The sequence below is a fragment of the Jaculus jaculus genome, chromosome 1 (assembly GCF_020740685.1).
Source record: "Jaculus jaculus isolate mJacJac1 chromosome 1, mJacJac1.mat.Y.cur, whole genome shotgun sequence".
NCBI classification, from domain to species: Eukaryota; Metazoa; Chordata; class Mammalia; order Rodentia; family Dipodidae; genus Jaculus; species Jaculus jaculus.
In genome coordinates, this window is record NC_059102.1 from 159,135,690 (window position 1) to 159,157,109 (window position 21,420).

General features: G+C 51.5%; 2 protein-coding genes across 3 annotated transcripts in view; one reads left to right on the forward strand and one right to left on the reverse strand.

The window, feature by feature from the left end:
* The window catches only part of Tesmin (testis expressed metallothionein like protein), a 34,762-nt gene extending 25,156 nt beyond the window's left edge, over nucleotides 1-9,606 (forward strand). For both annotated transcript variants that reach the window (XM_045138312.1, XM_045138305.1), the window contains 4 exons: nucleotides 841-943; nucleotides 4,647-4,784; nucleotides 6,742-6,917; nucleotides 8,768-9,606. In XM_045138312.1, coding sequence (XP_044994247.1) covers nucleotides 841-943; nucleotides 4,647-4,784; nucleotides 6,742-6,917; nucleotides 8,768-8,960 — 610 coding nt within the window. In that variant the 3' untranslated portion in view covers nucleotides 8,961-9,606. The remainder of the gene's footprint in view (nucleotides 1-840; nucleotides 944-4,646; nucleotides 4,785-6,741; nucleotides 6,918-8,767) is intronic.
* A 1,714-nt stretch (nucleotides 9,607-11,320) lies between these two features.
* Gal (galanin and GMAP prepropeptide) lies at nucleotides 11,321-19,817 on the reverse strand. Its single transcript, XM_004656490.2, has 6 exons — nucleotides 19,751-19,817; nucleotides 19,408-19,488; nucleotides 18,471-18,525; nucleotides 13,705-13,794; nucleotides 13,228-13,305; nucleotides 11,321-11,574 (listed from the first exon to the last, which is right to left on the reverse strand). Exons 2-6 carry the CDS (start codon nucleotides 19,486-19,488, stop codon nucleotides 11,504-11,506), a joined length of 375 nt encoding a protein of 124 aa, XP_004656547.1. The 5' UTR covers nucleotides 19,751-19,817; the 3' UTR covers nucleotides 11,321-11,503.
* Between the last annotated feature and the right edge of the window lie 1,603 nt (nucleotides 19,818-21,420).

The window sequence follows — 21,420 nt, forward strand, 5'->3', positions numbered from 1 at the left end:
CCTTGGGTTGGAAGTTTCCCCAAGTCATGCTGTCATTGTCTCTGGTCACAGACTGCAGGTGTGGGGCCAGCAGGTGGGCTTCCCAGTGTCCCAGCAGAGCAGGCTGTGGGCAAGACTCAGAGTCCCAGCCTCCAGGCTGCAGCACACACTGATGGACTCATAGTCCTGTGGTGTCTCTCTAAATAGCATGGCATGATGCTGAAAATGTGTGAGGCACTCAGTGGCCATTAAAGAGAAGTCCCTCAGCATAACCACCCTGCCATGGTGACCCCAGGAATGAAAGGGTGCAGAACATTTGCAGAGTTCTACCCACAAAACTGTGTAAGATCTGAACACCTGCCCAGCCACCTATGCATTATGACAAGGTCCCAGCAGGTGTCTCATGCAGTCTCCTCTCCTCCACTTGCTCATGGATATGGAGTGAAGGCAGGATAAAGCTGAGGCCAGTCCCCTCCCCTTGGTCTCCAACGTAATGGGTGAGGTTAGGACATTCTGTGCCTTTTATCGGGTGGAGCTCTTTGTTCTTCAGCATTTCCACTCACCACTGTGAGATGTGGCAAAGGCTGTGTGGAGGGTGAGATGATAGGTAGCCATGGTTGTCTTCCAGGAAATGGAGTGGCTTTGCAAAATCAGTGGTGCTCGGAGTTCCTCTTTCTTCTGAGGTTGTCACTGTAGGACAACGTCTGGCTGATCTAGTTTTCATATACAGCTGGAAGGAAGTCCCTACATAAAGTTGCTGTGAGCCAGCATGGTGGCAGCCCTTTTCCTGCACAAGTGCTCTCTCCCTCACTGGCCAGATGCCTGGTCCTAGGATTCAGCACACTGTTGCTTTGGTCACAGGTACTGCGACTGCTTCGCCAGCGGAGACTTTTGCACCAACTGCAACTGCAACCACTGCTGCAACACTCTGCGCCACGAACTTGAGCGCTTCAAAGCCATTAAGGTGATGTGTGTGTGCAGGAGTGTGTGCGTATGTGCATGTGGGCTCTGTGGGTTTAGCGCCCAGGGGTAGACATCAAGTGCTTGCCTTGGTCACTTTTCCCTTATTTATTGAAATCAGGTCTCTGACTTGAACATAGAGCTTGCTGATTTGGCTAGTCTGGGCAGCCAGTTTGCATCAGGGATCCCTGTCTCCCACTGTACCTGTTCCAAACTCCTGCCCTCAGGGCTGTGGTCAGTGCTTTATCCACTGAGACATCTCCCCAGCCCCCAAGGTAATGCATTTCTTAAGCATTTTAAAGTGTTTGAGATGCTCATGGAATGACTCCAGATTTCAGTCCAGGAAAACCCTGCAGTTGGTAAACATAGACAGGGACTATCTCTGTTCTTGTCCTGGGGACCCTTGGAGTGACAAGGGCTACAGCAATAGCAGCAAGCAGGCAAAAAGCTTCATTGCCTGCCAGGATGGGATGGCTGGCAGAGTCCAGAAATGTTCTAATTCAAGAACACACATGCCCACTCTGTCTTGACTGGGTTTGGAAATACGGGTCCTGTTGTATAGCGGGTAGAGCTGCAGAGTCCTCTGAGGACTGGAATGGCACTCAAGTCTCCACTTCTAAGTTTTGTGCCCTTAGCTTCAAGTTCAAGATGATCTCAGCTTTCTTAAGGGGCAGAGTACTGCCAGCAGCCCAAAGGCTGGCTGCAGGGCTTCTTGTTCTGTCCTCTTCTGAGCACAGGACCAGGACCAGGACCAGGGAGCATGAGCAACAACCAAGCTGAGGCCAGCAGCCTCTCTGGGGGACACTTTGTGGGTCCTTGAGAACCAGTGGCTGTGACTCGGGAGACCACCTGGTGCAAATGGAACAAGAAGGCCCTGTGCTGCAATTATTCTGTTTTTTATAGAATAATTTAACTTTCTTAAGTTATGGCCACGTCATTTAGAAATATGTTTTCTATTTTTTATGTTATTTTAAAGAGAGGGAGAAACAGAGAGAGAATTGGCAGGCCAGGGCCTCTCAGCCACTGCAACCAAACTCCAGACACTTGTGCCACCTAGTGGTCCTGTGCAACCTTGCGGTTGCCTCACCTTTGTGCATCTGGCTTATGTGGGATCTGGAGATTCAAACATGTGTCCTTAGGTTCACAGGCAAGCACCTTAACCACTAAACCATCTCTCCAGCCTTAGAAATATCAATTTTGGTATGGCCAGACCCAGAAGAGAGAACTAAGCTTTAAAAGGCCACATTTCATTTAGAAGTAAGTAGCAGGTACTCACTATAATAGCTCAGCAGTTTGAGTCTAAAGGTTGACATTCTCCTGTGTTGCTGGTAGGAAATCAGATTGGTGAGGCTGCTTTACAGCTGAGCCTCTGGCTGTCCCCGGACCCAGACCTTCCTTCTCAGCACAGTCAATGTGAAAGCAAGGGATTCCCACCAGACTTGTCCAAACAAGCTCCTAGCAGCTTTGTTCATAAGAGCCCAAGACCCTACAGACAATCCCAGTGGGTAGGATGGAGCAACCCTTGAGGTGGGTGACTTAAGGAATGTCACCTGTCTGAGTAAAAGATACTCTGGAAGTGAGGAGATTTTTCAATGGTTAAAGGCACTTATTTACAAAACCTGCTGGCCTGGTTCAATTCCCAAGCTACCCACGTACAACCAGACAGACATTCATTTACAGTGTCATATCCATCCACAAATATATATACACACAAGCAAATTAAAAAAAACAGAGTCCACACTGCGCTGTGCACAGAGGCTAGATAAAGAGAGAAACCCCATGGTTTACCTTGGGTACACCAATGAGAAGGGGGCAGCCTCCCCTCTCTAGGTCGTATTACACAGGTATGGCCTGTGCACCATCCATCTGATGACAGCGCACCTGCAGCCATGTGTATTCACTACCATCACACTTCATGAAGCAGGAAGATGCCCGGATCCAGTCACCTGCTCCAGCCCAGGGCCACCCCATGGGCATGGGTTTAGATGACCCCTATCCTGTTGTCACTGATGATGATGATGACGACTACTACTTTTCCTCCTTCTCCTATACCTCTCTCTTACCCCTCCTCTCCTCCCCTCCCCCATCCTCCTCTTCCTCCTCCTTTTTTTTCCTGAGCCAGGGTCTCATTCTACCCCAAGCTGATCAGGAATTCAACTGCAGCCACAGACTGGCCTTGAGTTCATGGGATGCTCCTACCTCAGCCTCCTGAGTGCTGGGACTTAAGAGGCATGCCGCCATACCTAGTTTAGCCATGTGACTTCTGTGCTATTTAATCTTTCAGAGGATATGAAACTCTTTGCACTTGAAAACATGTACATGTCAGTCTATAGATAGAAGATCAATCAAAAAGGGAAAAGAATTGGGCATGGTGGTACACACCTTTAATTCCAGCACTTGTTAGTCAGAGGTAGGAGGATCACTGTGAGTTTGAGGCCACCCTGAGACTACATAGGTCAGCCTGTGCTAGAGCAAGATCCTACCTCAAAACTCTCCCCCACAAAAAATGGAAAACAGGGCTGAGAGGTTGTTTAATGGTTAAGTCATTTGCCTGCAAAGCCCAATGACCCAGGTTTGATTCTGTAGTACCCACATAAAGCCACATGCACAAAGTGATGCATGCATCTGGACTTTGTTTGCAGTAGCTGGAGGCCCTGGCATGCCTACTCTCTGGCTGGATGTCTTGTCTGTCTCTATTCTCTCTATCTCTCCCTGCTTATAAGTAAATAAATAAACTTTTTTTTTTTAAAGGAAAAACAAGGGCTGGGAAAATGGCTCAGTAGTTGCAAAGCCTTTCAGCATGGATCAGTTTCCGAAGCACCCATGTAAGCCAGATGCAAAAAGTGGCACATGCATCTAGAGTTTGTTTTCAGTGGCAAGAGGCTTTGGCACACCCATACTCTATCTCCGTTTCTCAAACAAATAAATAAAAATATTTCTTTAGAAAAGCAAAAAATAGGGCTGGAGAGATGGCTTAGCAGTTAAGCGCTTGCCTGTGAAGCCTAAGGACCCCAGTTCGAGGCTCGGTTCCCCAGGTCCCACGTTAGCCACATGCACAAGGGGGCGCACGTGTCTGGAGTTCGTTTGCAGAGGGCTGGAAGCCCTGGCGCGCCCATTCTCTCTCTCTCTCTCCCTCTATCTGTCTTTCTTTCTGTGTCTGTCGCTCTCAAATAAATAAATAAAAATTTAAAAAAAAAAGAAAAGCAAAAAATAAAACTTTAAAAAAAGGAATGAGATGTACTTCTATTAAAAGATATCTGAGTGAAAACAGGCTGGAGAGATGGCTTAGCAGTTAAGGTGCTTGCCTGTGAAGCCTAAGGACCCATGTTCGATTCTCCCAATCCCACATTAGCCAGATATACAAAGATGAGGCAAGCACAAGGTCATACATGCCCACTAGGTGGTGCAGGCATCTGGCGTTCATTTGTAGTGGCTGAGGCCCTGGCCTGCCAATTCTATCTCTTAAAAAAAAAGGTGAAAACAAACCAGAATAAAAAGTCATACACAGGGCTTGGGGTGTGGCTCAGTGGCGAGGCAGGTTGGAGACCTGGGCTCCATTGCCAGCACCTCTGGAAAACAGAAACAAAGCAGGCCAAGAGCACTGTGTGAGAAAGCCATGGTACGGGATTGAGACCAGGACTCTGAGGTCTGTCTTGCGTCTGAATCTGCAGCACACTCCTGATGGAGTTTCCCATTTCCTACCTTAGGCATGTCTCGACAGAAATCCAGAAGCTTTCCAACCGAAAGTTGGGAAAGGCAGGCCTGGCGACGCGAAGCCCCGACACAACAAGGGCTGCAACTGTAAGCGGTCCGGCTGCCTGAAGAACTACTGCGAGTGCTTTGAGGTCAGGCTGCCTGTGAGCGGGGATGCTGACCCACCAGCCTGCTTATCTGGCAGGGCATGCCCGCTTCTGGCTTTGCCCTCTGGTGCCTGCCAGTTCCCACTCCGGGGGAGCATTTGTATCCTCCCCCACCCCCAGCAGATCCGGGCCCTGGGGACTGTTGTGCCCCTTTGCCAGAGTACTTTGGCTGGGGTAGCTGCCTCCTAGCTGCTGTCACCCCAGAAACCAGAATGGACGCCAGTTGACAGAAGCTTTTGCTTCAAGATCTCTTGATAATCGGTGGACTCACTTTCCCTGATAGTTCTGCCCTCTTTGCCTACATTTTCCACCTGCTTTTCTTTGTGTTGAAGGAAGGAAGAAGGAAAGGGAGGGGAAACTCAGGCCCCACAGGAAGTAGGAAGAAGCCTTCCAAACCTCTCCGTTTGCCCAAGGTCTTTGGATCTATCTGTGGTTTTTAAATTAATTAATTTGTTTGAGAGTGGGAAAGAGGCAGTGTGTGTGTGTGTGTGTGTGTGTGTGTGTGTGTGTGAGAGAGAGAGAGAGAGAGAGAATGGGTGCTCCAGGGCCTCCAGCCACTGCAAATGAACTCCAGATGCATGTGCCACCTTGTGCATCTGGCTTACGTGGGTCCTGGGGAATCAAAGCGAGGTCCTTCGGCTTGGCAGACAAGCACCTTAACTGCTAAGCCATCTCTCCAGCTCTGAGCTATGTTTGTAAAGGTTGTTATAGGGCTGAGTGTGTGGTGTACAGTATATAGTCCTCATACTTGGGAAGCTGATGTAGGAGGATCAAAGCAAGCCTGGGCAACTTAGTGAGATTTCACCTCCGAAGGAAGGGAGGAAGGGGTGGGGGGAGAAAGAGGGGAGAAGGAAGGAAGGAAAAAAGAAAGAGGGAGAAAAGAAAAAAGCTGTCATAGAAGCTATGCTAAGGAGAGTCCTCATTCAGCTGTGATGGCTCACACCTGTGATTCCATCAGTCTGGAGGCTGAGGCAAGAGGATTATTATGAGTTCTAGGCCAGACTAGCCTATAGAGTGAGACCCTACCTCAAAAAAAAAAAAAAAAAAAAAGAGTGAGAGGAAGGGAGGACCCTTACATTCTAGAAACAGCCAAAATGTTGCAGAGATGGCATCATTCCTAAGGAAACAACTTCCAACAATGTTCTCACTGGTGGTCACCAGTCATTAGCCCAGTGGACCCTCCAGGCAGCAGCCCACAGGAATTACAGATGAGGACAGGACAGCACTGTTCTTTGGAGCCTAGCAGTAGTGTCGGCTAGGCAGCCCAAGAGGTCTCCTATTCCAAATGCGCAGAGGTGCAGGTGGGAAACCATAGGGCTCTGTGAGGTTAGTGATGAGCCAGAGAGAACCCGCAAGACCCAGGCTGAGGTAGAGGAAGCTGAAGCCACAGGTTGGCAGTGCTGGTCTCTGACTGTCCTTAGAGCCTGCCTGGATAACTTGGGGAAGAGCAGAACCAGAGGTCATCTTCCAGGGAAGGCCTCGGGGGTCCCCTGAGACCTTCCCACTGGCCTCAGTTGTACCACACCTACTCCCGTGGGAGGAGAGGAAGCAGTGACAGCTTTCCCATAGCTGAGCCATCTTTGTCCAAAGAGCCTGGTGGAGTGGCCACACCACCTTACTGCCAATGCCACCACCTTATCTCTGCTCTTGGTGTTTGCTTTGTTTTGTTTTGTTACTTGGGGAAGGATCTTGCTATGCGAGCCCAGGCTGGTCCCAGACTTATTGGGTCATTATTTTGCCTCAACCTCCCAAGTACAGGCTTGTGCCAACAGTCCACGCAGTGTCAGCGTTGTTTTTTTTTTTTTTTTGGTATGGAAATTGCAGACTGCACATGCATGCGCGCACACAAGCAAATATAAGCAAAGGATTATTTACAGTAGTTTGACATTGTCTGATGACTTGTAAGGCAATCTGATTTTATGGAAGCTTTTTGTATTGCCAGGCCAAAATTATGTGTTCTTCTATTTGTAAATGCATTGGTTGCAAAAACTATGAAGAGAGCCCAGACCGAAAGACACTGATGAACACACTGAGCTACATGGAGACTGGAGATTTTGAAGGTGGCCACCATTTGTCACCAACCAAATACTCAGGACCTCCAAGATTCCGGAAAGACAGGTGGGTGCTGTAAGCGAGCAGCGGAATGAGGGTGGGGTGAGGACGAGTCTGCCCTGGATGCCCCGTGGGCTGTAGGCACCGGAGAGGCGGAGCGTCTTCCCCAGCAGTCTTCATCCCGCCCCTCCTGTTAGCGTGGCCCGTGCCCGCTCCCTGCCTGAGGTCCCCCTGCTCTGTTCAAGACCCGAGGGCCTCGGCAGCTCTCTTGTGTCCATGCTGCCACCGCATGAGCCCACAGCCTGCATGTCTGAGTAATTTTGAAGCTGCAGTACAATCTTACTGGTCCCAAACGTTGAGGACAGCTGGGCATGGTGGTGCACGCCTTTAAATCCCAGCACTCAGGAGGCACAGGTAGGAGGATTGCTGAGTTCAAGGCTAGCATGGGACTACAGAGTGCCAGGACAGCCTGGGCTAGACTGAGACCCTACCTCAAAAAACAATAACAACAACAACAATAACAAAAAGTTGAGGAGTTGTTTTACATTATATTAGACTCAATTCACCCATTTCAAAAATTCCATGTGATTAGCTGGGTGTGGTGGCACACGCTTTTAATCCCAGCACTCAGGGAGCTGAGGTAGGATTGCTGTGAGTTCAAGGCTAGCCTGAGACTAATTCCAGGTCAGCAGGACCCTACCTTGAAAAATAAAAATAATAATAATCTGTGATGAATCATGCCTTGATAGAGTTCCAGGCATCATTAATGAGTCAATTTTATTTTACAAAGCCAAATTCATGCTTATTATGTTAGAAAGACATGAGAAACACTCCAAGGCCTGTCCATGCCCTGATTTCTGTGTGTTCATTCCATGGAAAATGACAGAGGTTCCCTGCTCTGGAACCTGATCTTGAAAGGCCACAGCCAGGTGGCCCTGTCCTGTCATCTTCAACACAAGCCATTGTGTATTCTCTCTTTTTTCTCACTCTAGCCTAGGCTGACCTGGAATTCACTCTGTAGTCTCAGGGTGGCCTTGAATTTACAGCAATCCTCCTCTGTCTTCTGAGTGCTGGGATTAAAGGCGTGTGTCACCAGGCCCAGCTAGCCATTGTATATTCTACAGAGACTTTAAGCCCTCCTCTCCCTCCTTGCTAGTCTCAGCTCTCTTCCCATAATCCAACACTCTCTAGTCTCTTTTGAAGTCTTTTTGAGGATTTCAGTGTGAGCTCTGCTCATAGCCAGCTGGCTAAGCGACACCTATTACCTAACCTTAAGCAGCCTTGAGCAAGTACCTCACCTCTTCAAGGGGCCCAGGGAGAAGTGTCTTGAAGGTGACCCCAGATGTGCCTGGAGAGTCCTCAGAGCCACATGGCACCTTGTAGCAGCTCAAGATGCCCTGTAGAGTAGAGAGCCTGGCAGTTACACTACTAGCCCTCTTCAGGTCTGAGCATCTGCATGACTGTCTGGTACCCTGTCCTATCCAGGAGTCCAGTGGAACCTCTGGGTTCCATACCACAGCCCAGAAGCTGGTCAACCCTACTTTGAGATAGCTTAGACTGCGCGGAGAAGAAGTAGCGCCCAGCAGCTGACAGACACGCCTGCCCATGTACTATTCCTGCTCCTCCAAATAGCATGTCTCCACCTCCACTCTTTCTCTCTCTCTCTCTCTTTTTTATTCTTGCTCTTTTGTTTTTTTCTCTTGACAGTGTCTCACTATACAGTTCATATTGGCCTCAAATTCACTGTGTAGCCTAAACTGGCATCAAATTGTGTCATCTATAATCCCAAGTGCTGGGATTACAGATGTGAACCGTGAGGTTCAGCTCAAATGCACCCCTTCCTATGGGCAGATGACAGTTCCATAAGCGGCTCTGCTGAATAGCTGAGCTGGCCTTCTCTTGATCTCTCCCGACAGACGGGCCTCCTCCTGCATCTCCTGGGAGGTGGTAGAGGCCACATGCGCCTGCCTGCTGGCCCAGGGTGAGGAGGCTGAGCAGGAGCACTGCTCCCAGTGTCTGGCTGAGCAGATGATCCTGGAGGAGTTCGGAAGGTGCTTATCACAGATTCTCCACACTGAGTTCAAGTCCAAAGGACTGAAAATAGAGTAGACCACTAAGCTACAGCGGGAATGCTTGTGACTGCTCCCAGCCTTCGAAGACTCTTGAGCTTAGGAAGGTGTCATGGAGGAGCATGAGGAACAAGAGGCCAGGTCTGTGGCCCCACTTGCTAGTAATGCCCAAGATCACCTACTTGGGCCTGGCCAGCCTGCTCAGCACCCAGGCAGTGAGAACCCTCTTGTCTGAGGACCCAGACACCAGGAGGAGAGAGCTTGTGTTCCATCATTCTGAGAGGGCAAGTGCAGGCCCAAAGGTAGTCTGAGCCTCCACTCGCTCCTTTTGTCTCAGGAATTGCTACGCAGAGGACTACAGCGTCTTCACGTCACGGGGACTGTTCCTCCCTTGGGTCAGTGGACAGCCACTGTTCTGCAGCAAGAGTGCTGTGTGGGCTTCAAATTGTATCTAGTTTCTGCCATGTTTCTGCTTGAGTTGTAGAAACACTCCCCTTCCAAGTTAACTTCTCCATCATTTTATTATTTTCCCTTGCAAACTGTGGTTAGAGTAACTTGCTTGTGGAAAGCAGCAAGTAAGATGAATTATTATGTTGACTTCTGGTTTGTTGTACAGATAAAGATGAGCAAACATTTCTAATGTCTTTCATTGTAACTTAGTTATTAAAATTACATTTGTCTCAACAGCCCATGTGAGGCATATAGTGTTCTTTCATGTTTGTGTGTTTATTAATAGTACTGGCCACTTGGAAAATGTTAGGAGTGGAAGGAAGGTGGTTGTGGGACTGGCTACCAGGCACATCAGGAAGTCAAGAGCTTACTAAAAAGGAAAGGTTAGGCTGTAGAAATGGCTTAGCAGCTAAGGGGCTTGTCCGTGAAGCCTGAGGAAAAAGGTTTGACTCCCCAGAACCCACATAAGCCAGATGCACATGGTGGTGCATGCATCTGGAGTTTGTGTGCACTGGCTAGAGGCCCTGGCATGTCGTTCTCTCTCTCTCTCTCTCTCTCTCTTTCTGTCTCATAAATAACTAAATAAAAATAAAACTAAGCAGGAAAGGTATAGAGAAGGAAGATGGTGGGGAGCACATAGCTGTGGATATAAGGCTGGGCTGCATGAGTGCCCTCTAGAGCCCTGCCGGAACCCAGGATCAGCCAAAGTGATAGCATTCTCGTGGGTATTTCCCTACATGCTGAAGTGGAAGAGCAGAGAAAGTGGGTGTTCCAGAGAATGAGGAAGGGACAAGATGAGAGGGACACCACATAGGATGGGCTGTGGATTGGATGGAGCAGCCCAGGTGTCATCCCTCCAGGGACTTGTTTGAACCACCCTGTGGCCCTCCACAGTCCCCTGACACAACAGGGCCTGGTGGCCTATGTGCTGGCCGGGTCTCTGGGGTCCAGATGCCTGCTTAAGTCAGAGTTAAAGTCTAAAAGGAAGAATGAGGAGGAGGATGGAGAGAGGAGAGTCAGCCTGGGGCTTAGCCAAGCCAGCAGGTGTTTGTCACTACACCTGAGCTGGAGTGGCCCCTGGGCCTGAAGTTCAGAAACACTTGAAGCTGTCAGAGTGTGTGAGGGTATTGACGGGGAGCAGCTGAGCCTGGGGAACACCGTGTCTTGCCATCAGCAAGTGTTTGGGGAAGCAAGGACTGTGTGTGCCCGGCCCGTGGCAGGATTCACCATGGAGCCATCTCGAAACGGAGTGCAGCCTTGGCGGCTACCCAGGTCTTAGACTGCTTGGTCTCACCTGCACCCAAGGACGCCACCCACAGCCGGGTGAGAGCCAGTGCCGCGGCCAGTCCTGACGCCCAGCAGACAGCACGCAGAGGCTGCTGCTGCCGCCGCCGCTGCTGCTGGGAGCGCAGGCCTGCGGTCTGGGTAGCTCGGACAGCGCCCTGGCTCCTCCCCCTTGCCCGCTTTCTTCATCTTCTGGTAGCGCTAAGCCCGTCGGCACCACAGCAGAGCTGTCCCACACCCTCGCAGCTGCAGCACGCTCACACACACCCTGACCTGCGTGTGACCGTGTGACACGTGCCTCCTCCCACCACCCTGCTGACTCGTCCTCATCGCTTCATCACTCAGCCCCTTTCCGGGTACCAGTCACCCTCTCCCATTACCCGTGGGTATTGCTCTCGTTTCCTCTCCCTTCTCCCCAGAACAGCTGCTGCTCAGGGGCAGAGCTGCTGTGCACCAGTGCTTTCGCTCACCCCAGCAGCGTCTGACTCAGTGGCCGACAGGTGACTTCCGTTCGCGGCGAAGTGCAGGAGCAGTTGACTCACGCTGTGCATGTGGAGTGTGGGATTGAGACTTGCCCCCACACGCGGGGCGATCAGTAGCCTTTCTCTTTCAAAACACACTGGTGGGGGCAACGGGCTGAAGTGTGGAACAATTAGGCAACACGAGTAGCTACTACATTTTTTATTTTGTCAACATAATTACTTCAATCAAAACATCTTAAATGGTCACAACACAGCATCAGAGCAGAGCACAGAAAGGGTTTGCTTGTGGAAGTAGGCATGAGATTCTCCTCATCCCAGGGGGACTAAATCCCAGTGCACAGACAGAGGTGCCTGGGTGAGCGTGGTCTCAGGGTTGCTCTGGGTCTTCTGAGGATGTGGCCGAGGGGAGGCTGGCCAGGCTGTCGAGAGCCCCAGTCTCTGGAGAGGGAAGACCCATACTTAGGTGACAGGTTCAAAAGAGAATCATGTCACACTACCATCCCAGCAAGCCACGCAGTTGCTCTCCATGGTGACCCCTGATGGGACTCAGTCCCGACTTAGGGTCAGCGTCCCATAGCCTCACCACGTGACCTGAGCCCGTACTGAGCATGCATTTGGAATCCATGCTTCCAGGAGGGACGAGTGCTGTGTGAGTCATGGAAACTGACGGCTCCTCATGAAAACGCCCCATGTTACAAAATTAAAAACAAACAGAGACACCTGGCAGACCCGGTGTCTGTTATGCAAAAACTTCCACAAGGCCCTGTGGGACTCCCACAGAGAGAACAGGGCCACTCTGGTTTGGGGTTTCTAAGACCACTGTCCCAAATTCTCCCTCCCTTCAATCTGCCCTTCCACTTCACAGCAAGGCAGGGGAGCCCGGCAGCCAAGGCAGCAGAGCTGAGCCCACAAGTGAAAACAACCACATTAGAGCCAATCCTGAGCCAGCCTTGACCCTGCCAGCACCCACTACAAAACCAGGACGTATGCAATTTGATTAGCAGTGTCTGTTGGAGAGACAGAGCGGTCTCTCCCCCATCCTGACAGGCGCCTCCTGAAGTTCTCAGGGCCAGTACTCTACCCAGGCCCCTCCCCAGGCAGGTCTGGCCCATGCCTGTCTGTGCCCAAGGCCAACCAGCACTATGAGTCTCTGTCAGGTGGAAGGGCAGCTGGCCTGCTGAGACACGGCCACCTGAAAGGTGACCCACACTAGGCCATACCCTCAGAATATGACTTCCCGTGGACCTGGAAAAGCTGGCTAATGGCACACGGTGTCCTAAGAGACACAGACTTGCCTCCATGCCAAAAACACCGCATTGGTAAAGTGAGCACCACACGAAGCCCCCCTCTCTCTCCCTGGTGGCAATGCTGGCCTGATGACACTTTAAGGGGGCACGTTGAGGAAGTTCAGGTGTCAAGTGCCTCCCTGTGCCTCCTAATCCCAAAGGCGGCAGGGCAGGGTGTGTGCTTAGGTGAGCTTTGGCTGCCTTCTCCAAGTAGAATCCCGTGGAACCCTTCTCCCCACTCCTTAAATGTTTTCTCTGGGGCTAGAAAGATGGCTCAGTGGTTAAGGCGCTTGCCTGCAAAGCCTGACTGCCTGGGTTCGATTCCCCACTACCCACGTAAAGCCAGATTCACAAAGTGGTGCATGTACCTGGAGTTCGTTTGCAGTGGCTGGAGACCCTGGCATGCCCATTCTCTCTGTCTCCTTGCAAATAAATAAATTAATTAAAATATTTAATTTTTTTCTTTTGTTTATTTGTAAGGAGAAAAGGAGAGGGAAAGAGAGAATATAGGTGTACCCGAGCCTCTTGCCACTACACACTCCAGAAACGTGCCACTTCATGCATCCTGCATCTGGCTTTACATGGGCACTGGATAACTGAACCTGGGCTAGCCGGCTTTGCAAGCAAGTGCCTCTAACCACTGAGCAATCTTTCCAGCCTCCTCCAGTCCTTTATTTATTTATTTTTTTTAGTGCTGAGTACAGACCCCAAGGCCTCACACATTCTTGTTCTCAGCAAGTGCTCTGCCACTGAACCCTACCCTCCAGCCCAAGATGGCACTTTAAATCAGTAACACTTTACCTACCTTTGAGATGCAAGAAAGTCAGGAAGTCGGTTAAGGTGCGCATGATACTGTTGTCTGGTACTGACTGGTCAAAGCTTCCTAATAACAGAGGAGATCAACAGTCACAGCCTGTCTTGTGACAACAGTACCCTCTGTGTCAGCCATCATATGGAGGAACTGGTCTCCGCAAGGCCAGGGAGCCAGCCCCAGGGCCTGAGGGTGTCCTGTACCACCTAGGGCCTAGGTCAGCTCTTCTGGCTCCTGGCCTAGAAGGCCGCCTTGGTCAGCTCCCTGGCTGTCTCTGTGACTCATGACTTGATTCTCTGTTCCTGGCAGTTGAGAGGTGTGGTGAGGCCACTGCTTTTAGGTCACAGCCAGACTAGGCTCAGATGGGGCTGGAGGCAGGAGGGCGGCAGATGCCCCAATGCCCACCACTGCCCTGGATGCACCTGAGGGGTGCCGGGGCAATGGGAGCGTACCCCGGAACCCACACCTCACCTGGCTTGTTGTCCTCCGTGTCCAGGGGCAGCTCCCTCTTGCCCGCGAGGCCATGCTTCTCATGAAACGATCTGTGGTTGTCGATGGCATCTGATTGCAGTCCAGAGAGGGAGGGAGGGACGTGGTTACTATGTTTGTCCCCTTCCCACTCCTCAGAACACACAGTGGGACCACCAACATAAGGCCAAGGAGAGGGGCTGGAGAGATGGCTTAGCGGTTAAGGCCCATGCCTGCTAAGCCTAAGGACCCTGGTTCAATTCTCCAGGTCTCACGTTAGCCAGATGCACAAGGGGGCATATGCGTCTGGAGTTCGTTTGCAGTGGCCAGACGCCCTGGCGCACCCATTCTCTCTCTTCCTCCCTCTCTCTGTCTCTGATTAATAAATAAACAAAAGTAAAATCTTTATTAAAAACATAAAGCCAAGGAGAGGGACGGTCCTCTCCAGGGATCTGTAGGAAGCAGAGCCCCAGAAGGAAGGAAGGAAGGAAGCCACTGGAAAGGAGGGGCGCGGACAGGACACAGGTGGCTCCAGCAGAGAGGGACAGGTGCCTGGTTCAGCCAGGGAGCAGCCAGGCCCCAGAGGAGCTGGCTGAAGAGAAAGCACCCCCCAGGAAGACGACAGGGGCCCAGCTCCTTGAATCCCTAAAAGCAAAGGCACAATGAAGAATTTCAAATTGTTACCAAATTTTTGTTTTCAAACACCACTCTGGCAGCTGTGTGGAAGATTAGAACCAGGGAGGGAAGGGAAGCATGTGTGTGTGTGTGTGTGTGTGTGTTATGAAGGTGCATAGTGGGTACTGGAACTGCAGGCGGAGAGAGTCCTCACAGGCAAGTCAAGAGACCAGGAAAGAAATGACAGGCTTGAAACCAGTGCTGCGGGACAGGCCGCCGCGGCCGGTGTGGGTGATTTAGGAAATACGACAGGAGGATAAGGACAGGACTTAGGGTTGATTGGTCACCAAAAAGGGTAGATGAAAGATGAGTTCGTTTTCCCAGAGACAACGTTGGCAGCATTTAGTTCACGGAAGAAGCAAAGTGGCCTCATCTCAGTGCCCGCCCTGAAGCGCCAACACCCCAGCTCTGCCTTTGGTGCCCAGGAACACAGTCCCCTGACACTCTTCCATATACCTGCTGATCGCACTGAACGGCCACACAGGCTATGGCAGAAACGAGGTTTTTTAGTCAGATTCAAAGATCCTCTTGATAAATATATTCTCAATATTGCAGAGCAACAGAGATCAATATTGTTTGGGGCCCCGATAAGGTCCAGACTCAGGGTTGCTAGGGCTTGAGGACGCATGGACTCTGGGAACCAGCCTGCAAGTCACTCCACAGACCCCAGTGGAACCCTGAGCCAGCGGGTCCTTCCCATGGGCCTCAGATGGGTTTGGTCAACTCTGCACCTGCGTTTCTCAAAGCCTGACTCACACCAACACCTACAGTATGGGGACCCAGCCTATCTAGACCCTCGAGCTGAAACAGCCCTCCTCAGGCCCTTACAAGAAGAGCAGGTACCGTCCTCTCTGGTGGGCTTGAGAGAGGAGGGGTGCGGGGCAGAAGGCAGTGGGTGAGGACTTTTTGAGGGAGCTATGCTAAGCTTGGCCCTGCCTGCAAATTTGTAAGCCATGATGGCTGACTAGTAGGGGTGCAAGTTGGAAGAGGAAACTGGAGTCTAAAACCCGAGAACACCACTGTCCGGGCCACAGACACCCAGGCAAGGGGAGAAGCAGCGCCCTGTCGCTCAGCAGACGCTGCATGTCTTCATGAGCCTTCCCCTCTGCTGCTAGCTCCCGCTACATAGCAGCTGGGCGTGGTAGTCCCAGCACTCGGGAGACAGAGGTAGGAGGGTTGCCGTGAGTTCGAGGCCACCCTGAGACTACGTACTGAATTCCAGGTCAGCCTGGGCTAGAGCGAACCCTACCTCAAAAACCAAAAACAAACAAACAAAAAAGAATGCTACAAGCCGGGCGTGGTGGCGCACGCCTTTAATCCCAGCACTTGGGAGGCAAGAGGTGGGAGGATCGCCGTGAGTTCGAGGCCACCCTGAGACTACATAGTGAATTCTAGGTCAGTCTGCGCTAGAGTGAGACCCTACCTCAAAAAATCAAAAAAAAAAAAAAAAAAAAAAAAAGAATGTTATAGCAGGGAGATGGCCCTCGGGCCCTGGGCCTTGCTCATGCCCATGGCTCCATCAAGGAGACTCCTCACCACACTTGGGTGATGCAAGCCTCACCCCCAGGTCATGACCAGCAAGGCCTGGCTGGATGCACGGCCGCAGAATCTACCCCTCAGCTAGACTCACGCTGCCAGAGCAGAGAAAGTGCCGGTACCACAGACTGCAGTGGGACTTGTGTAGGCAGACCCAGGGAAAAGGCTGAAACAGTTCCAGGGAGCTATCGAGGCCTGCAGTGGAAGAGAGCTTGAGCAGGGAGTGATCCCTTGGAGGAGTAGGGCGGGAGAGATAAAGGAGGAAGATTCTAGAAGGAACAGTGATGCAGAGGTTCTTGGTGAGCCCAGGAAAGGGATCCAAGGGGCTGAGTGGGACAGAGGCAGCTCCTAGAAGTAGAGGGAGAAGGAATTGGGAGGTAACGGGCTCTTGAAGGTTCTGCCCAACAGCGGGAAGAAGGCTGAAGTAGCCCAAGGCAAGGGCAGGTGGTGTGTCAAGAACTAGCTCATCTCAGGCATGGAGAGATGGCTCAGCAGTTAAGGCACTTGCCTGCGAATAAGCCAGACATCCAAGGTGACACATGTGTCTGGAGTTCGTTCGCAGTGGCTAGAGGCTCTGATGCACCCATTCTCTCTCTCTCTCCCTTCCTCCCAAATAAAATGTTTTTCAAAAAAAAAAGAATCAGCTCATCTCAGCGTGAAGAGCAGGGGCCAGGGGTCACAGTTCCCACTGTTCCTTTCCATTCTGACAACAGTTCACTGAAAATTCTCACTGGCATTCACTTTTCCTAACAGTAAATATAAACTATAGACCTGCCATCTACTATAAAGAAACGTCTTTAAAATTTAGACGGAAGGGCAAGAAAATTCTGGAGTGGAAGATAATTCAGAAAGAAAAGCTACCTATTGGTTTGCAATCTACATGGTTTGGGGCATTTTAGGGAGAAAAGGAGAGGGTCTAAAAAATCAACAATGACTAAAAGTGAGAGCTATGGCCAAACATAATGACCAAGTTTCTGTAAGATTAAGGTGGGATGATTCAGCTCTGTAACTCCCAATTTGGATGAAGTGTTTTTCTTCATCCTTTCCTGGTATACACCCTCACACATCTGACTTGGAGTCAGCAGTAATTTTCTGCATTATTTTCTCTAAAATAGAAAGAAAAAAACGACAACATCTAAATGGTGTCCTGGTGCTGGTGGCCCACGCCGGTGGCAGTACAGACCTTCACAAGAGACTTTGGCTTCTAGTGGTCTCCCTCACTGGGTTAGTACAATGGCTGTCTGCAGTATTTCCCTTTTTTATTCTACACCGGGGAAGAGGGTTTTTATAGGCTGTATTTGCTAAGGAAATGGAAACCTGAAAAATTGTGGTAAACAATGAATTATATGTAGTATTCACATTATGCATCCCCTCAGAATTATACTTCTAGTGGTTAGTGTGCTGGATAATGTCTAAGTCTATTTCCATCTGTAAAATAAGAATTTTCTCTCACATATCTGGTAAACGACAAAGGAGAAAATGTACATATAACCACTTTGTAAGCTGTAAACGTGGGAGTGGATCCGTGAGTATTAAAGGGCAGCACAAATAGTGGCATATCTGTCATGGTGGAAACCAGCTGCCCTGTAATTGGACTGGAGGCCCACTCCATGGGAGGAAATACATCCCTGATACTGAAAACCTGAAGCAGGGGAAGTCATGAGGGGTGTAACATCTGCTGCTGTCTGGCTAAATGTATATACTATGCTCACCAAACTGCCCAGTAAGCACTTCTCTTAATGTTAATACCCTTATATTAATGCTACTCTCACTTTTGGTAGAGAATCATCTCTTTGCAGATGGCAGCGACCTTGGGATGACTCAGAAGGCATCATGGTGCTGGAAAGAAGTGACAGGAGTGCTCAATGCTGCAATATCTCTATCATACCTTCCAAGGCTCAGGGTTTATTGCAGAAGAGGTGGCGGAAAGAATGTAAGAGCCAAAGGAAGGGTAGGACTCCTTACAACGTGCTCCCTCCAGACACAAAACGGCCTGGATATCCATGACCTCACAGTGCCTGACACACCTACACAAGGCCATCATAATAGGAGGAAAAGATCATGACACCAAAATAAAAGAGAGACTGATTGAGATGGGGAGGGGACATGAAGGAGAATGGAGGTTCAAAGGGGAAAGTAGGGGAGGGAGGGATTTACCATGGATATTGTTCATAATCATGGAAGTTGTTAATAAAAAAATTGAAAATAAGAAATAAATAAATAAATAAAGTGTAGCACACCTGTGAACCTCACCTTGTTCTAAAGCTTCATGTGAGCGATGTGCAATGTGGATTGTACATGAAAGAGTTTCACATGAAAAAAAAAACAAACAGGACTTGCTCATGTGCTGCGAAGGGAGCAGGACCGCAGGGCTGTGGGACGGATGTCAGGGGATGGGCAAAGTTGTGCCCCAGGGCAGATGCAGTGGTGTTTAAGTCAGAGGCCCACTGTCCCCACGGTCTCCCAGGAATGCCCTTTCCCTTCCCTTTATCTGACAGGTGACGCCCGGCTCCCATAGCTCAGGAAGAGCACGTTGACAGCCAGTCTGTGTTACTCACGTGGGCCCAGAAGATAGCCAGCGCTGTTCAGAGTCCAGCCTCTCTTCTCCTTTGCCTTAAACAGGAGGAAAGGGGTCAGGTGGCTGACAGCTAGTTTACCCTGGGTGACCACGTGTGACATGCACACAGTTTGCTTGTTCTAGCAAGAATTCCTGGCAGAGCTGAAGGCAGGGACTTGAGTGCTTCCCTTCCGGTGCTGTGACTGGATGCTGCTGCTGGCCCAGCCGACAGCGCCCCAGGACCCAGGACTTACCGGGACCTAGGATCTCAGACTTGCTTCTGAATGGCTTCAGGAGCTCAGGGCTGGGCCACACTAGCCATTGCTAAGGCTGTTTAAATCGCTTATTTGTCATGGGGGCTGGGAAATAAATGGAAATCTCCTTAAAATAATAATTACCACTATTATTATTATTTAATCTTTTTTTATTCATTTTTGGTTTTTCGAGATAGGGTCTCTCTCTAGCCCAGGCTGACCTGGAATTCACTCTATATTCTCAGGGTGGCCTCAAATTTATGGCAATCCCCCTGCCTCTGTCTGCCGAGTGCTGGGATTAAAGGCGTGCTCCACCACACCTGTCTTATTATTTAGTCTTCGACAGCCTCTCGTCTCATGTATCCCAGGCTGGCCTCAAGCTCATTATGTGGCAGTGGCTGGCCTTGAATTTCTGACCTCCTGAGTGCTGGGACACCAGGCACACACGGCTCTGGAAAGTGCACTTTCACGGGCGGTGCAGTGTTGGGCTTGGGGGCAGGTCCTCAACCCTTCTCCCCGGGGTCCTCCAGATGCTGCAGAGACATGTCCCCCCCCCCCACCCCCACCTTCCGACGCCAGGCAGGCAGAACTAGCGTCAGTCTGCCACAGAGAACCTGCCTCCTCTCCCCCAGGCTGCCTCCGAGGTCTGGATCCCCGCTGCGGGCCCCTGCCCCCGGCACTTACCAGCGGTGGGAGCCCCGAGGAGTCAGACAGGGCGGCTGCCAGCAGGAGCCAGGCGAGCAGGAGGGCGCTGCCTCGGGCCATCTGGAAGGGAGGCGAGCAGGAGGGTGCTCAGACAGGGGTGGGGCGCGGGGGCAGGTGTGGGGAGCACGTGGTGGCAGGGGTGCCTTGGTGCCAGGCTGTAGGGGGTGGGGATAGGACTGCGGGAGACAAGAGGAGAGGGGTGAGGGGACGGGACAAAGGGACCGGAGACGCGGTGGGGTGGGAGGGGGAAGGGGGACACAGGGTGGGCTGGGAGCGCTCAGGAGGACCCCTGGCCCGGCATCCCTCCGAGGGGCGCGGGTACCTTGCGTGGCAGCGGCTCGGGGTTCGGGCGCGGCGGTCCGATCAGGTCCGGGGTGTGGCGCGCGGGCGTGTCGGGGGGCCGGTCGGGCGGCTCAGCGCATGGCGCGGGATCCCCCGACGTGTCCGTCCGCAGCAACGCCGCCGCCGCTATTTATGCCGCGGGCAGCCGCCGCGTCACCGGCTCCGCGCCCGCCTCCCGCCACGCCGCCGAGTGACCGGAACCCGCTCCCCGGGGAGCCCCCCGCGGGGTCCTGCACCGCAGGATGCCCAGATCCACCAGAAGGCAGAGGCTGGAAAGGGCGATTTCACCCCCACCCCCACCCCCCAGCCCAAGCTGGGGCCAGCCATGCGGTCCCGGGACACTCCCTGAGCAGTGGCTGTCCGCCTGAGCCTGCTGAAGTGGGGGTTCAAAGACCTGTTGGCAGGAAGTGCAGTAGGTCCCTTGACCCCTGAGCCCAGTGGGAACCCCCCTTCCTCTTGTTTTGCTAAAAGTGGGCAGGCAACCAGGTATGTTGGGGGGGAAGCATCCACCGGTGTTGAGGCTCCCCTACGTTACCCCAGCTCCTCCATGGAGCCCCCTCTCGTCCCACACTCCCCAGCACCAAGTGAGCAGGTCCCATACTGGCTGAGGTTGGGTCCAGCAGAGTGAGGTGAGTCTAGACTCCTGCCCAGACTTCTGGAAAGTCTAATAGGCTGATTGAACAGCCCTGACCATGGCAGGGACCCCACTGCCTCAAAAGCAAGGCTGTCACCTGGCTCAGACGGAGATCACAACAAGGGCATTGGCAGCCAGGCCCTTACATCTTGTCACGGGGCCCTGCTTTGGGCTCTGACAAGAGTTCCTTGCTAGAATAAGCAGTGATATGTTCGCATCAAGTACAGTCAGTAGCTCCAGGTGACCTTGACACTGAGTTCTCGGCCCTGGCAAACATTCACCTGACCCTGACTTCCAGGCTGGACACCAACCAGGGACCCTGGGGTGACCAGGACACAGAGTAAATGGCGTGTGTCAATTCACATGTCTCCACGCTGGAGTCTTAGAAGATGTGCAGAAGCTGGGCCCCCCTGGAGGTTACAGGCAGGCATAGAGATAGTTAACAACCTGGGACCCCACTTGGCTTGGACTACACACACTCTCTTGTTTGTTTTTGGTTTTTCGAGGTAGGGTTTCACTCTAGCCCAGGCTGATCTGGAATGCACTATGTAGTCTCAGGGTGGCCTTGAACTCACAGCGATCCTCCTACCTTTGAGTGCTGGGATTAAAGGTGTGCGCCACCATGCCCAGGTCACACACTCTTTTCTTAACAATGCACTTAGCAACCAGGGACCCCCACCTCCATCGAGGGGCATTTGTACTCTACTTCAAACAATGCAATAGGTCACACCCCCTTGGCAACCCTTGGTAACTACCCTTTCATTTAGTTTTCATTCAAACATATCCCAGAATATATTCAGAAGCTAGAACCGGAAGGCTGATTTGGGATAAAATGGTTATTGGAGGGCTGGAGAGATGGTTCAGTGGTTAAGGTGCTTGCCTATAACAACCAGAGTTCTATCCCCCAGTACCCATGTCAAGTCAGATGTACAAAGTGGTGCATGCATTTGGAAATCATCTGCATTGGCAGGAGGCCCCCGTGTGCCCATTCTCTCCTTCTTCTCCCTCTCTCAAAT